General features: G+C 40.5%; 1 protein-coding gene across 3 annotated transcripts in view; it reads right to left on the bottom strand.

Annotated features, from left to right (window-relative positions):
- Window positions 1-12420, bottom strand: part of plcb1l (phospholipase C beta 1-like) — a 129974-nt gene that overhangs the window by 20435 nt on the left and 97119 nt on the right. For all 3 annotated transcript variants that reach the window (XR_014907475.1, XM_085381186.1, XM_085381187.1), the window contains exons 13-24: window positions 11963-12047; window positions 6427-6601; window positions 4534-4620; window positions 4015-4085; window positions 3690-3786; window positions 3516-3600; window positions 2833-2957; window positions 2569-2723; window positions 2325-2489; window positions 1801-1900; window positions 1078-1182; window positions 877-992 (exon numbers count right to left, since the gene is read on the bottom strand). Coding sequence is in view for 2 of the 3 variants with exons in the window: in XM_085381186.1 (XP_085237312.1) it covers window positions 877-992; window positions 1078-1182; window positions 1801-1900; window positions 2325-2489; window positions 2569-2723; window positions 2833-2957; window positions 3516-3600; window positions 3690-3786; window positions 4015-4085; window positions 4534-4620; window positions 6427-6601; window positions 11963-12047 (1366 nt within the window). In the remaining variant the exon portion in view is untranslated. The remainder of the gene's footprint in view (window positions 1-876; window positions 993-1077; window positions 1183-1800; window positions 1901-2324; window positions 2490-2568; window positions 2724-2832; window positions 2958-3515; window positions 3601-3689; window positions 3787-4014; window positions 4086-4533; window positions 4621-6426; window positions 6602-11962; window positions 12048-12420) is intronic.

The raw sequence follows: 12420 nt of genomic DNA, 5'->3' as shown, positions 1-12420 counted from the left end.
GCATCTTTTTAAACAACCTCTGTATTTATGTAAGCTTAAAGTGTCACCCCACCACTATTTATCTATCACAGGTTTTATCTGTATTTCAATTTTGAAATTATTTTCATCAGCACTGTAGGAAGTATTCCAGTGCTTTACTGTTGCTCTTTTACTTGAGTCACAATACATCACAACATCATTCAAAACACTGTAAACAACAGTTAAACACACAGACCTGCATTTAAGATATTATTTGGGTAAAACTATATAGATACTGTTAGGATTTCATGTACTTTAAGGCTGGCCTTTTTCTTAAAAACATCAGGCATAAAATAAAGCATCCCCTGAGAATCAGTGGTAATATACGCAGGGGTGATTTGTGATATCTAGCAGATCGATGCCATATTAGACTTGATGCTGCTGCAATGACGCTATAGCAGTGGTTGGAAATACAGTCTCTCATGGGTGACCAAGAAACAAAAACTGTTCCAAACAAAGTCTGCTGATAGTATCTGTGTGAACTTGTGGTGCTGTGCTTAATAATCCATCATTTTATTCACTAGTGCTATTAGATGGCTGTGGGTTTCAAAGCACTTGCGATGGTATTAAAAAGCCTTTTACGCTTTTCTCTTTCTAAATTGTTTCTGCTCTCTTTATCTTCTCACCTTCCCCATGATATATTTTGACTTCTTAACCAGATTCTTCCTCATAATGAGGAGAGTGCCCATCTGGATGAGGGACCGCTCATCTCATCAGCCACTGATTATTGGCCTCAAAGCTTTTTACGCATGAACACAAAGAGTACAGAGGAGAGACACATGTTGGATGACCTGTGATGCAGAGAGAACTACAAACACACACACACACACACACACACACACACACACACACACACACCTCTTTGTCACCCTCCTCCTCCCCTCCCTCTTCCAAGGTGAGAGCAGCCAGCTGATTGGCTCTTTGCTCCATCAGGTTGACATAGCGGATTGGATTGGACAAGGCTTCAATGACGTCTGAGGACAGGGAAGAAAAGAGTGATGATGAAAAAACCACATTTCTTTTTCTGTTTTTCTTCTTTCTTGCGATCACCTGACTTACCTGCAAATGTGTCTGGGACATAGTCCTTTACTTCAACATACACAAACAGAGCAGGTAACGTCAGGGACTGGTTCTTCTCATTCCTCAGACTGATGTAGTGATAGCCTGCAAGGTTTGGGTTAGATTTTAATTCTATCATTCCAGAAACAACAGTTTTACATCAAAGCAAAGAACAGCTGGACCAATACTGGATTGTTAAGACTGATACAGATATCTGGTAATGAAACAATATTTTTTCATTTCTTTCACAGACATGAAATATGCACAGATTTCCCTAAAACTGTTACATGTAATTATTTATAAGTCCCTACTGAGACAATAATGGCAATGCAGTTTAAATAAATCTTGTTCTATTGTCACAACAAGTCGTGCATTACTTGCTCCAAACAAAGTGCCAACGTGGAAGCTGTAGAGTGGCCTTTGGTCGAGCAACTATGCAATATCAACAGTCATAACATGGTTGGTTCTTTTTAAATTTGCATCTATCAGCTGTTCTAAAATCAGATACTGATATATCAGTCAACAGCTGATGTCGGCATACCAACAAATCAGGGCAGAAATATCGGTCAGGCTCTAGAGCAAAGCAAAGCTTATGCAAATGTTCATGATTTATCAAACTGTATTATAAATATATAAAGTCTAATATAAGTTATTTTTTTTTGATATTGACCAAACGCCAACCTATGTGTGAAATTATGCTGAATAAGTGCAAAGTTTTGTCACCTGGACGGATGGCTGACACAGGAATGATGCGGTGTCCGATAAACTTCCCTCCTTCCTCAAACACTGCTATCCTCAGTGATGCTAGCGTGGGCAGGACAACCTAAGAATAATATTATGAATGGGAATAAAACACACAAATTGTTTTTACTGTTATATTATTAACTGGAAGCAGATGGTCAAGATTAATGCAGCCAACCTTTTTTTTTTAACAGTGGCTTTGCTGCTTAAATCCATAGGTATAAACTGAATATGAATGCGTTAGCGCTTTAATTATCTAAAGATGTCAAAATGGAAATTAAATGACACCCCAGGTTTTTTTTCAAGCTTTATGACATATAGCCATTACAGCTACCTATCAATATCTGCATATTGATAGCCACAGTAGTCAAATGCCTTGACTGAATAAGTAGATAAGTTCAAAGGGATGAAAAAGGATTGATGGACTGTACATCAAGAACACTGCATATACAGTCTATGATTGGAATTAATGTTACCACTGCGTGTGTACAAGGCCATAGTTTCACCTTCTTAAAAACAATGGCTTCCTCTTCCCAGACAGGGTTGATGGCATTGCCCTGAGAGGTCTTGGTCTTGAATGCTTTTCTCTTTGTGTCCACTGGTAAACCAAACATGTCGATCTCCACGTATGTGCCCACTTTCTTATCTGACAGGAACTGGCCTGAGATGATCTGGAAGGAAAAATTTAATTATACAGAGAGAAAGCTACACACACACACGTACACACACAAAACACAAACATAAACACACCTTCACAGACAGTGTGTTGGCTACTATCCCATCCACTGTGCTCTCGGTAAATGGGTCAAAGTGCTTATCCGGCCGTCTCATAAACTCTGGTTTCAGTCTGTAGCCACATTTCCCATTGTATTCATACATGCCCAGGTTGAGCTGCATTGATAAATCTGTGGGGTGAGGATAGGAACATATTTAAACCTGGATAATGACATAAAAGTGAGAGTGTTTTAGTTTATTCTTCAGTGTGAAGGAATGTGTTTTGGGCTTCCCTCTCACCAATAGTCTGGAAATTGAGAGCCACCAGCTGACAGCCTGCGTTCCAGAACAGCTGAGGGTTGTAGTTGGATGAATCCACTCGAGTGCCTTTAGGGTAGATCCTGCTCAGCTGCAGCTTGTTGTATCTGAACAGAGCTTGTTAAGGGCAAGACTGCATGACCTGCATCTGAAAATACTTTCTAAGTGATGCTACTAAACATCTGCTGGGATTACTACTCCAAAATCACTCACAAACAACATAATCCACAAAAGCAAGTTAAGGAAAAAGCTAAAAGGAACACACTCAGCCTTTGTCTACTATGAAGGGGTAAAATGAGGCTGAAATAACAGGCTATTCTTCAGTTCATCTATGCTTGAAACACCTATGCTCATCTACTCTGAGCTTTTCACCCATCAGCTCCAAAAAATGAGCCCAGACACTCTCAGAAGAAGTTCATTTATTCTCGTGTAACTTTCGATCACTACCAACAGCTCATGACGTTCTCGACACCACAACAGATATAACTATCCCTCTCCTCTATCGCTGCACTTGTGAGCAAGACCTCGAGATACTTGGAGTCCCCCACTTGAGGCAACAACTCTTTCCTCACCCAGCTGAGAACCATGGCATCAGACACTGAAGCACAAATTCTTATCTTAGCAAGGACAGAAAGAGAGATGCTTCGGTATAACCATAGGGATACTCCACAAACTCTACAGGAGATTTGGTCAGCTGCTCTAAAGCTTTGGTCTCGACAAAGGATGACATCTGGTAGCTTCGATTGATCTCTGTGGGTTGAGAGTGGTATAAAATTGTCAGCTTATTTAACAGCGATCTGTTTGTTGCTGCACATTCAGTATTCATTGTTGTTACTGACTTTTGGAAGCCTCAAAGCTGTTAAATTTGACAGGTTGGATGTAGATGACCAAGTTGGACATTTCCTCTGTAGCGAATGCCTCACTGCCTGCTGTGCCCTACACATGGAAGCACACATATTAAAAAACGTACAAATACAAAGCAGCAGAAACGTTACCAAAAAAGTCTGTTAGAATCCTTCTGCAAAGGTTTTATTGATTTTGGAGACACACAATTTGGAGACATGATCATACACTAGAGGACAACTTCAGCACATATAGGCTAAACAGTCTGTTTCCATTATAACCAGGATTTGAACTGATGGCTGTCACCTGCAAGATACCCACCTCATCCATTGATCCCTTTTTACAGTCATCATCATCATCATCTTCGTCCTCGCTTTCGGCCTCCACTTCACCTAGAACGCATGGCACAGACAGGATAGCAGAGAAATGCATGAAACAAAGCTGAAACGAGTGTAAATTGAGTTTTTATTTCTGCCAAATCAATGCAAACGTTGCACAAACACGAACGGAGCCGTCTGTCTTTAAATGGTCTTCATTTACAGCCCACGACTGCCTCCATTACATTTAAAACAGCGACACAAGTAAGGCTCATGCTGGCAGGTCCTAATTTATTGGCGCTCATAGACAGAGGAAATGAATTTCAATATTGTTTTGGTTGAGCTGACCCAGCCTCTGCACCCACATAATGAGAGATCTGCTTAAGATTTCCCACTGAATCGAAGGTCCCACTGACAGAGGAAATTGATTTTAACGGTGTAATTGTCTGACCTATAGCTTCTGTGCCAGCCTAATGAGGGCTCTACTAAAGATTTAAGTCTCCATCTGAGGTCATGGACTCACCAATAGACTTTCTGCCCTGTGGTCTCAGTGTAAGCTCAGTACCATCAGAGGGCTGTGTGGAGTCTGCCACTTCCTCTTTGGTGGAACCTGCGATTTAAAAACAAAGCACTCACTGAAGATCATCCTCATATTTTTCAGTTCAAAGTTTACTGTTTAGTTTACTCAGTAAATCATCTTAAAAAAAAAAGAAGGTTATTTTACAACATGTATACCAGTTAAAAAGGACTCCTGACTGTTAACTTGTACTGCTTACTTTCCAACACCAGGGGGCAGTGTGTTTTAGCCTAAGAAGAACTTAAGGCTCAACAACCAGGGCAGACTAAAGGTGACATGTTGCTTGGTCCAGTGGAATATGTAGATGGATGTTAAATAAATAGACAAAACAATATATGTTTGGCCACTGCCTGCCACCACAGCTCCAGTTTGCTTCATATTGATTTTCCCAGACTCTGGACCCTGGTGTTTTTAAGATGATGGTGGTGAGAACAGTCTAACATGTCAGTCCATGTTAGACTTAAATGATTCAAATAATTTCCATACTTATCAGGATAGAAGTGATTGATTACAGGACCATGGATATCCAGCAAAATGTGTCCTAGACTCTCACTGTGGGGGCCATGGGTTCATGTTTCTCCATTCATTTCTCACTCATTTGTAACAACCAAATGATACACATAACATAACTACAGCCAATCACACAGCAGCAACTTGATACATTTAGGCATATAGATATGGCCAAGATGACATTTTGAAGTTCAAAATGAGCATCAAAAAAATGATTTAAATGACTCTGAACTTGGGTCGGACAGGCTAGTCTGAGCATTTCAAAAAATGCTGATCTACTGGGATTTTCCTACAAAACCATCTCTAGGGTTTATGGAGAATCCATATTCATCAAAACATTCATTGACCCAGGTTGTCTTGAACATGTCTACATGCATCAAAGCACTGAGTTGCTGCTAAAAAGAGTAAATATCCAGTCAGCGGCAGCTCTCCGGGAGGAAATGCCATGTTGATGCTAGACGTCAGAGGAGAATGGACAGACTGCTTCATGGTGATTGGAAGGTGTCAGTAACACCGTCATAACCAAGGTATGCAGATGAGCATCTCTGAACAAGAAACACATCGACCCTTAAAGCTGATGGACAGCAACACACACACCGCACACATCTTATCAGCCAAGAACAGGAAACTGAGGCTACAATTCACACGGCCTCGCCAAAAGTGTACAGGAGAAGATTTGAGTTTCGATTTTTTCTTGTGGCTGTCAGCTGGTAGAGTCAGAATTTGGCATAAACAACATGAAAGCATGGATCCAGACTACTTTGTATCAACGGTTCAGGCTGGGGGTGTAATGCTGTGGGGGATATTTTTTGGCATACTTTGAGATCCCTTAGCACCAAAGCTGACCTGGTGCTGTTGCGAGTGCGTATGTAGTACACAACTGAAAAGGCAAACATATGAACAAATAGGACTGATATTAGGCAGTTACAGCAAAAAGCAGAGAGCATTTTATACATACACACTCACACACAACTGGCCAGAGTTTAAGATGCCCCGGTTTAAATGTATAATGCCTGCAGGGAGTGCATGCAACAGCCAATAATACCTTCAACTGATGGAGAGGGCCATGAAAGTGATGAATGTTAAACAATAGCACTGTTTTGCTCCAGTGATTCAGTTTCTGGACGGCACAGAGCTCTTGGTCCACAGTACAGAGGGACCCAGATGGTTAGGCTAGCTTTTACAAATCTGAAATATCATAACTCAGTGAGCCCATTGTGATTTGATGGCTTTGTTAGTAGAATTTGTGTGTGTGTGTGTGTGTGCGTGCGTGCGTGCGTGCGTGCGTGCGTGCGTGCGTGCGTGTGTATTATATTAAAGGTGCAGTACCTGCGCTTGGGGAGGAGGGCTCACACACGCTGGAAGAATCACTGCAGGTGTTAGAAACCTGCTCAGAGAGTTTTTTCTTTGCACTTCCACTTGTCTTGTGGTGTTTCTTTTTGTTTTTCACCAAGATCTTTCCCATCAGCTCCATCGGGCTGGGCAACGGCACGCCAGACTCCAACTAGAGGGAATGTGAAAGGAGAAAGATGCAGTTATAGATGAATGAAAGGTGCTTTCCTACATTAATAATTTCAGATATATTGGATGATGAGAGAACATGAGTTATTTTTCCTGATTAAAATTGTAAATATAAATTTGAGCAAGAGCAAATGCTCCAAAATGCTAATTTATGGGTAAAGATTGCTACAGTGCAATCACAGTTAAGCTGTCTTTTTCTCTTTTTTTGACAAACTAGCTAATTACCAGATGAAAACACTAAAGTTGTTTACTAGAGTGTTCCACTTAAAATGTAAATTTGTGGCTATTACTCTTTTCAAATCCTCTAAGGAAGAGTTCGCTGGTTAGATGCAGCTGGTTAGTAAAAAATGACTGTTTCTGCTGTGAGTGTTATAAACTCGGCTGATGTTATAGCGGAAAAATTCTACGCTTGCAACACCTTAATCAGCTTCCTGCAAGGAAACTAAACATTAAACACAAACGCACGTTCTCTCAAATGAGCTGGACAGAAAGTCGCTACATCTCCAATTTATTTATGGGATACGCTGCTTTTGGATCACAGTGTTTAGGGATAATAATATTTCACTAATGAGCAATTCAGTGGTGCAGAATAAACACATGCACATGCTCAAACTGCTGTGTTTACAACATATCAACTATAAACATAACCTCACTTAAACATATCAAACTTTTACTTGAGCAACTTGAGAATCAAGAGCAACAAGACAGTGATTCATACACCAACTAACGCCAAGATTTTCCTTCTTGTGACCTATTTTCTGCACGTCTATCTACGCTCTGCTAATGTTGCTGCGGGGGAAATCTTACGACAAAGATTAGCCATCCTGTTTGCATTCACCTCACTGACAGTTACCAGGGAGGAAAAGCAAAATTGGATGGGGCAAGTAATCCTGATTGCACTCAAATGCACCGCACAAAGCCTAATGAAATAAACTCAATCAAGGTTTTCCCCCCCCAAATGTCGAAAACAATTACGCTCAGCTGTGATAAGAAAGTGAAAAGTTCCATTTGGCCACCCTTAACCACTTTCAAGCCTCAGTATCATACTAGTGGTAAAGTGAGAAAGTATTTCCTTGTTTTGTTGCTTCATACGGCGTATCTGCTCCACGATATTTCAGAGCAACGGTTGTGACGTTTAATAAGCTAGATTCAACTGTTTCAAGTTTTCAGTCCAGTCCTTGTCCCTAAACCATTTTCAGTATTTTGCTTGTTACGTTCATTTGTTATAAGACATATGACTATACGACAATTTCACATTACATAAACAGAAATTGTTCAATGAAGGGAATAGTCTTAGCATTTTGTTCCAAGTGCATGCTGGGTATGATAAGAGTATCTGGTCTGGATGTAACATAAGAAAGGGAAGCAAGTTTTTTTTGAATTGGGTCAAATTGTTCTTCAAAATTTAAGCAAATGTTTTAAAATTTCCTCAAAATGTGTAAATTTACTATTAATACTCAAAGTGCTTTTTTCCAATAATACTTTCAGGGAAGTACAACTTTGTTAATAAGTATCTTTACACTGAGGGACTGTGAGTCTTAAATCTTTTAAAAAATGTTGCTTTCTTTTTAACAGGGGATGAACTGTTAAATGTTCGGGTCTATATGTTCAAACAATGTGAGCAGAAGGCGGAGAGGAGTGCTGCATGTCCCGCAAGCGCATGTTAGAGGAAGTAATTAAGTCTTTGTTATGTAAAAGTGTTTTAACTTCAGTTATTGGGATATGGTTATTTATTTTACTCGCCTCCTTACAGCTCCGACAGTTTATAACTTTTGCATCCACATTATTCTCAATCTGGCCTCCTTATGTGTGCTCGTATATCTCCCCTTGCCAGTTATAGTCTGTCTGCAGCTTAAAACGAAGCCCCAACAAGATTAAACAAACCGCAAGACAAATTGTTTAATTCCTTCAAATATTTCATATATTTTACGCAGTTACAATGAAAATGTTTTTCGCCAACACAGTCATTGTCAGCATAGTGAGAGAAGCAAGAAAACAAACGATGAATCAAGCTTTCAAACTGTTTTGTTTTTACTTTGAAAATAAAAGAAAATCACCAGTCGTCATTGTGGGACGCGATTGACAGTTTTGTAAAGTGGAGATGGAGTAGGAGCGCAAGTTTCTAAGAAAACTTTAATCCTCTTAATTCTCACTCTAGGTTGAGCTGGATTTCATCTAGCTGTATTACCCTATCTGCCCCGGTCCCTGTGGGCTTATCAGGCTGATATCCCTTTCGATACGCTGTATACACAGCTGACTCCATGCCAGATGGGAGTGACTGTCATTGCTCTCACCTTTCCTAGTTTGTACATACTCAGTGGTAGAAAGCTCATTCCTCAATGGCACTTTCTCTTTCCATCTTTCTAAATTCTCCCTTGGTGTCTGTCTCCTCATATCTCTCCCCTTCTCCTTCCCTCTGCCACTCCATTCAAAAGGCTTCTCCCTGATAATACTTCAATGTCAAATCCAGTCAGAAGGCTGTAATTCTCAGCGGGCTGTGACTCTGGCAGGCAGCAGTGCTGAAGGAGCTCCCTGCGTGTGTGAGATAATTCTGCATCTTACTGCTGCTGGGAACTTTAGCTGCTCCACAGTGTTGTGCCAAAGGGAATAACGTCATCCCAGGAGAATGACGCGAGAGGAGTAAGCGGTACATTAAAGTACATATATGTGCAGAACTGTTTGCGAGGCATGTTTTCACGTACGCACTGTGAGAAGTGCCTAAAAGTCCTTGCGAGAGTTTGTGTGCAAGTGTCTACATTTGCCTCACGTAAGAGCCTGCGTCATTACACACAAAGACGCCTTGGGGGGGGGAAAGAAGTTTGGCCACAAAGGGACAATGGAAGCTTTTAACTGGTAGTCATGGCAACAGAGGAAAGGCCTGTCTGAGATAAAGGACTGCCAAGAAAAGCCACGTTTAGATTACAGCGGAAAATGCTTCCTTTTAATCTTAAACGGCTTTTGTTTGCAGTCTCTGCTGTGATAACACAGACGTGATAGGGAGGAATAAGCACGATTGCGGGATGATTCGTTAAAAGTTAGCTTCCACGGCTATGTGCGTGTTTAAGAGAAAGTGAAAGTGGCTGAGGCTTCAATGAAAAACAACAGCAGCCGGATATTTTGCCAGGTGCCAAAGGTCACATGGTGTTATGTGTGAGAAAGAGACAAAGAAAACAAAAAGAAAGAAAAACAGAGACACATATATACTAGGGGTGCAACGATACACAAAATTCACGGTTCGGTTCGACACTTTGGTGTCACGGTTCAATATTTTTTCGATACAAAAAAATGTTCATGCTTTTTTAATTTGTCATTTATTAAAATTATAAATATATATTTTAACTCAAAAGTACAGTTTTTAAATTTAATGTTGCTGAAACAACAAAGTAATAAAAAAAAATCTATCTGATCGAGAAATCACTCATCTTTGGAAAGGAGAGTTTATTACAGAGAAATGGCTCTTTCCAAAATAAAAGCTATACTATACACTTCTTCTGGGCTATATTCTCAGCAGCATATTAAACATATCAGGTCCACATAAGGAGAATCATGTGCTAACGGCTGTCTAAATGACTCGGGTAAAGTTTGTAGCATGCGTGCTTGTTGTTTTTGTCTGCTTCCACTTGTCTTTGCACTAGGATGGTGTCAGTGTAAATGTGCAGTCATATTCATTGTGTTCCCACTAGTGCTGTCAGCGTTAATCTGAAATAACGTTAACGCCACAACACGGCAAATCTCCGTTGACAAGCTACCGCGGATCGCCCCGTGCGTGGGGCTGGACGGCGTCAACACGTTACCGAGCAAACTGTGCTAACGCAGTAGTTCCCACCAATGTAATTGAGCATTGCGTGGCACATCCCACATACTGTTTTACTTTTGTCCATGACGCGCTTACCTTCAGGGTCATGCTTCACATGAAGACCAAAATAGTTCCAAAGGCCAGATCTGAATGAGGGTGGGGGAGGTTCAATTTGCCATGTTGCAACGAGCTTAGCTTCTGTCTTGCTAGCTTGTGCTGCGCTCAGTGGATCTGCGCTCAACAGTGCAGCCTAGGCGGAGTAGTCGAACGCAGATCCACTGAGCTCTCAACACAGACAGCATCGTCAGAAGAAAAGTTGATCAAATAAATTAAAAATTTTGTATTGTTCAATACATATGCGTACCGAACCGAAAGCACTGTATCGAACGGTTCAACATCGATACGAGTATCGTTGCACCCCTAATATATAGATATTGCAAAGTCTCAAGACTAATTTCTTTATATTTTGCTTAGAAAATGGGAAACAGGTGCACTGATTTGTTGAAACGTCCATTCATGGAAATACAGTATATAAGGCAAACAACAAAGTTTAAAGTCAATATTTGGTATGACCATGTTTATTCTTCAGCACAGCCTGAACTCTCTTAGGCAAGCTTTCCTGTCAACAAAAGGCTTCTCGAGGGACATTCAAAGCTCTTCTTTGGATGTTGGCTGCCTTCGATAATGTTGAAACAGTGTGCTATCTGTTGCTAATCAGACACTTTCCAGATGGTATTGGATGATGATCCTTTTTTTTGCATTCGCAACTCAATAAATTTTGACAAGTCCCCCAACACCACTGGCTGAAATGCAACCCCAAACAATTTACAATTTGAATTTTTCACTCCATAAGGCCTGTTGCCACAGATTTCTAGTCCAGTTCTGTTGTTTACCTTAAGAATGGCTTCTTGACAGTTACCCATACACTGGGACAGTTTCTGATGAAGCTTCAGTGACCAGTAGATGGATCAACTAAAGGTCCAGATGCATCTCACAGATTCTGTCAAAATGTTTTATCTTTGGTATTTTTCGTAGATTTAACTAGAGAAAATGGAACAAACTATGTGTTTTGCAACAGGTTGCTAGTAACAAAGTGCCTAAGGATACCATTTAAAACGGATTCTTTGCCAAGTTATCTGTATGTGCAGACAAAACACTGGCTGGTCTCTTGTGTTAGATGCCTTTTTTTTATGCTTGAATGATTTGTGGGTCAGCATTGAGTGTAAAATCCCAGGAGTCTCTTTGGAAGCAAAATATGAAGCAATGAGAGGGACCTCAAGACTTTTTCACAGTACTGTGTGTGTGTGTGTGTGTAAGTAACTATGTGAGTTTTTACCTCAAAGAGAACATTTATATGGGCAGCATGGTGAGCAGCAGCGTTCAAGGACATTCATTTCTCTAGTGCACTCATCTGTGTGATAGTATCTTCTGAATGCCTCACTGTTGTTGTATCATATGTGTTCGTGTGTTGGAAAGAGTCAAGCAAGTGTGAATGTGAGCGTGAGCACAAGCAAATGTAGCGGGTGCGTGGAGATCTTATATACTCACAAGATATTTCTCCAGAGGTTCTGTCAGTAATGCGTCTCCAAATATTGACCGGCAATACTCAGCCATCTTAGCCTGCTGCTTTGGTCTGGGAGTCATCACACAAAGACACACACACATACACAATCATGATTTCTCCACTAAATATCAATATCCTGAATATGTATGTTGCCCCAGAGTATCTTGGTGCCATTAAAGATGAAAGGATTCATCAGAAGCATGTCCCTAGCTCTACAGGTGTTTACACAGTTGATAAAAAACAAAGTGGTTGGTTAGACATATTGACAGTCCTGCTGACGGACAGTCCTCATCAATATGCTTAACAGTATGAAGATATATTTTTATAATACTGAAAGAAGAAAACCTTGGTTAATACTTTATTTATGAACAGATTCTGTATGTAAGTTCCCCCATACATATTAACTACCTGGAGGGTAGTTAATATGTTAATATCAGTGACC

The sequence above is a fragment of the Rhamphochromis longiceps genome, linkage group LG15 (genome assembly GCF_057381845.1).
Source record: "Rhamphochromis longiceps isolate RC_006_pf linkage group LG15, R_longiceps_female_GT1.1, whole genome shotgun sequence".
NCBI lineage: Eukaryota > Metazoa > Chordata > Actinopteri > Cichliformes > Cichlidae > Rhamphochromis > Rhamphochromis longiceps.
The sequence above is the reverse complement of the archived record's forward strand: the minus strand, read 5'-3'. Positions and strand labels throughout refer to the sequence as shown.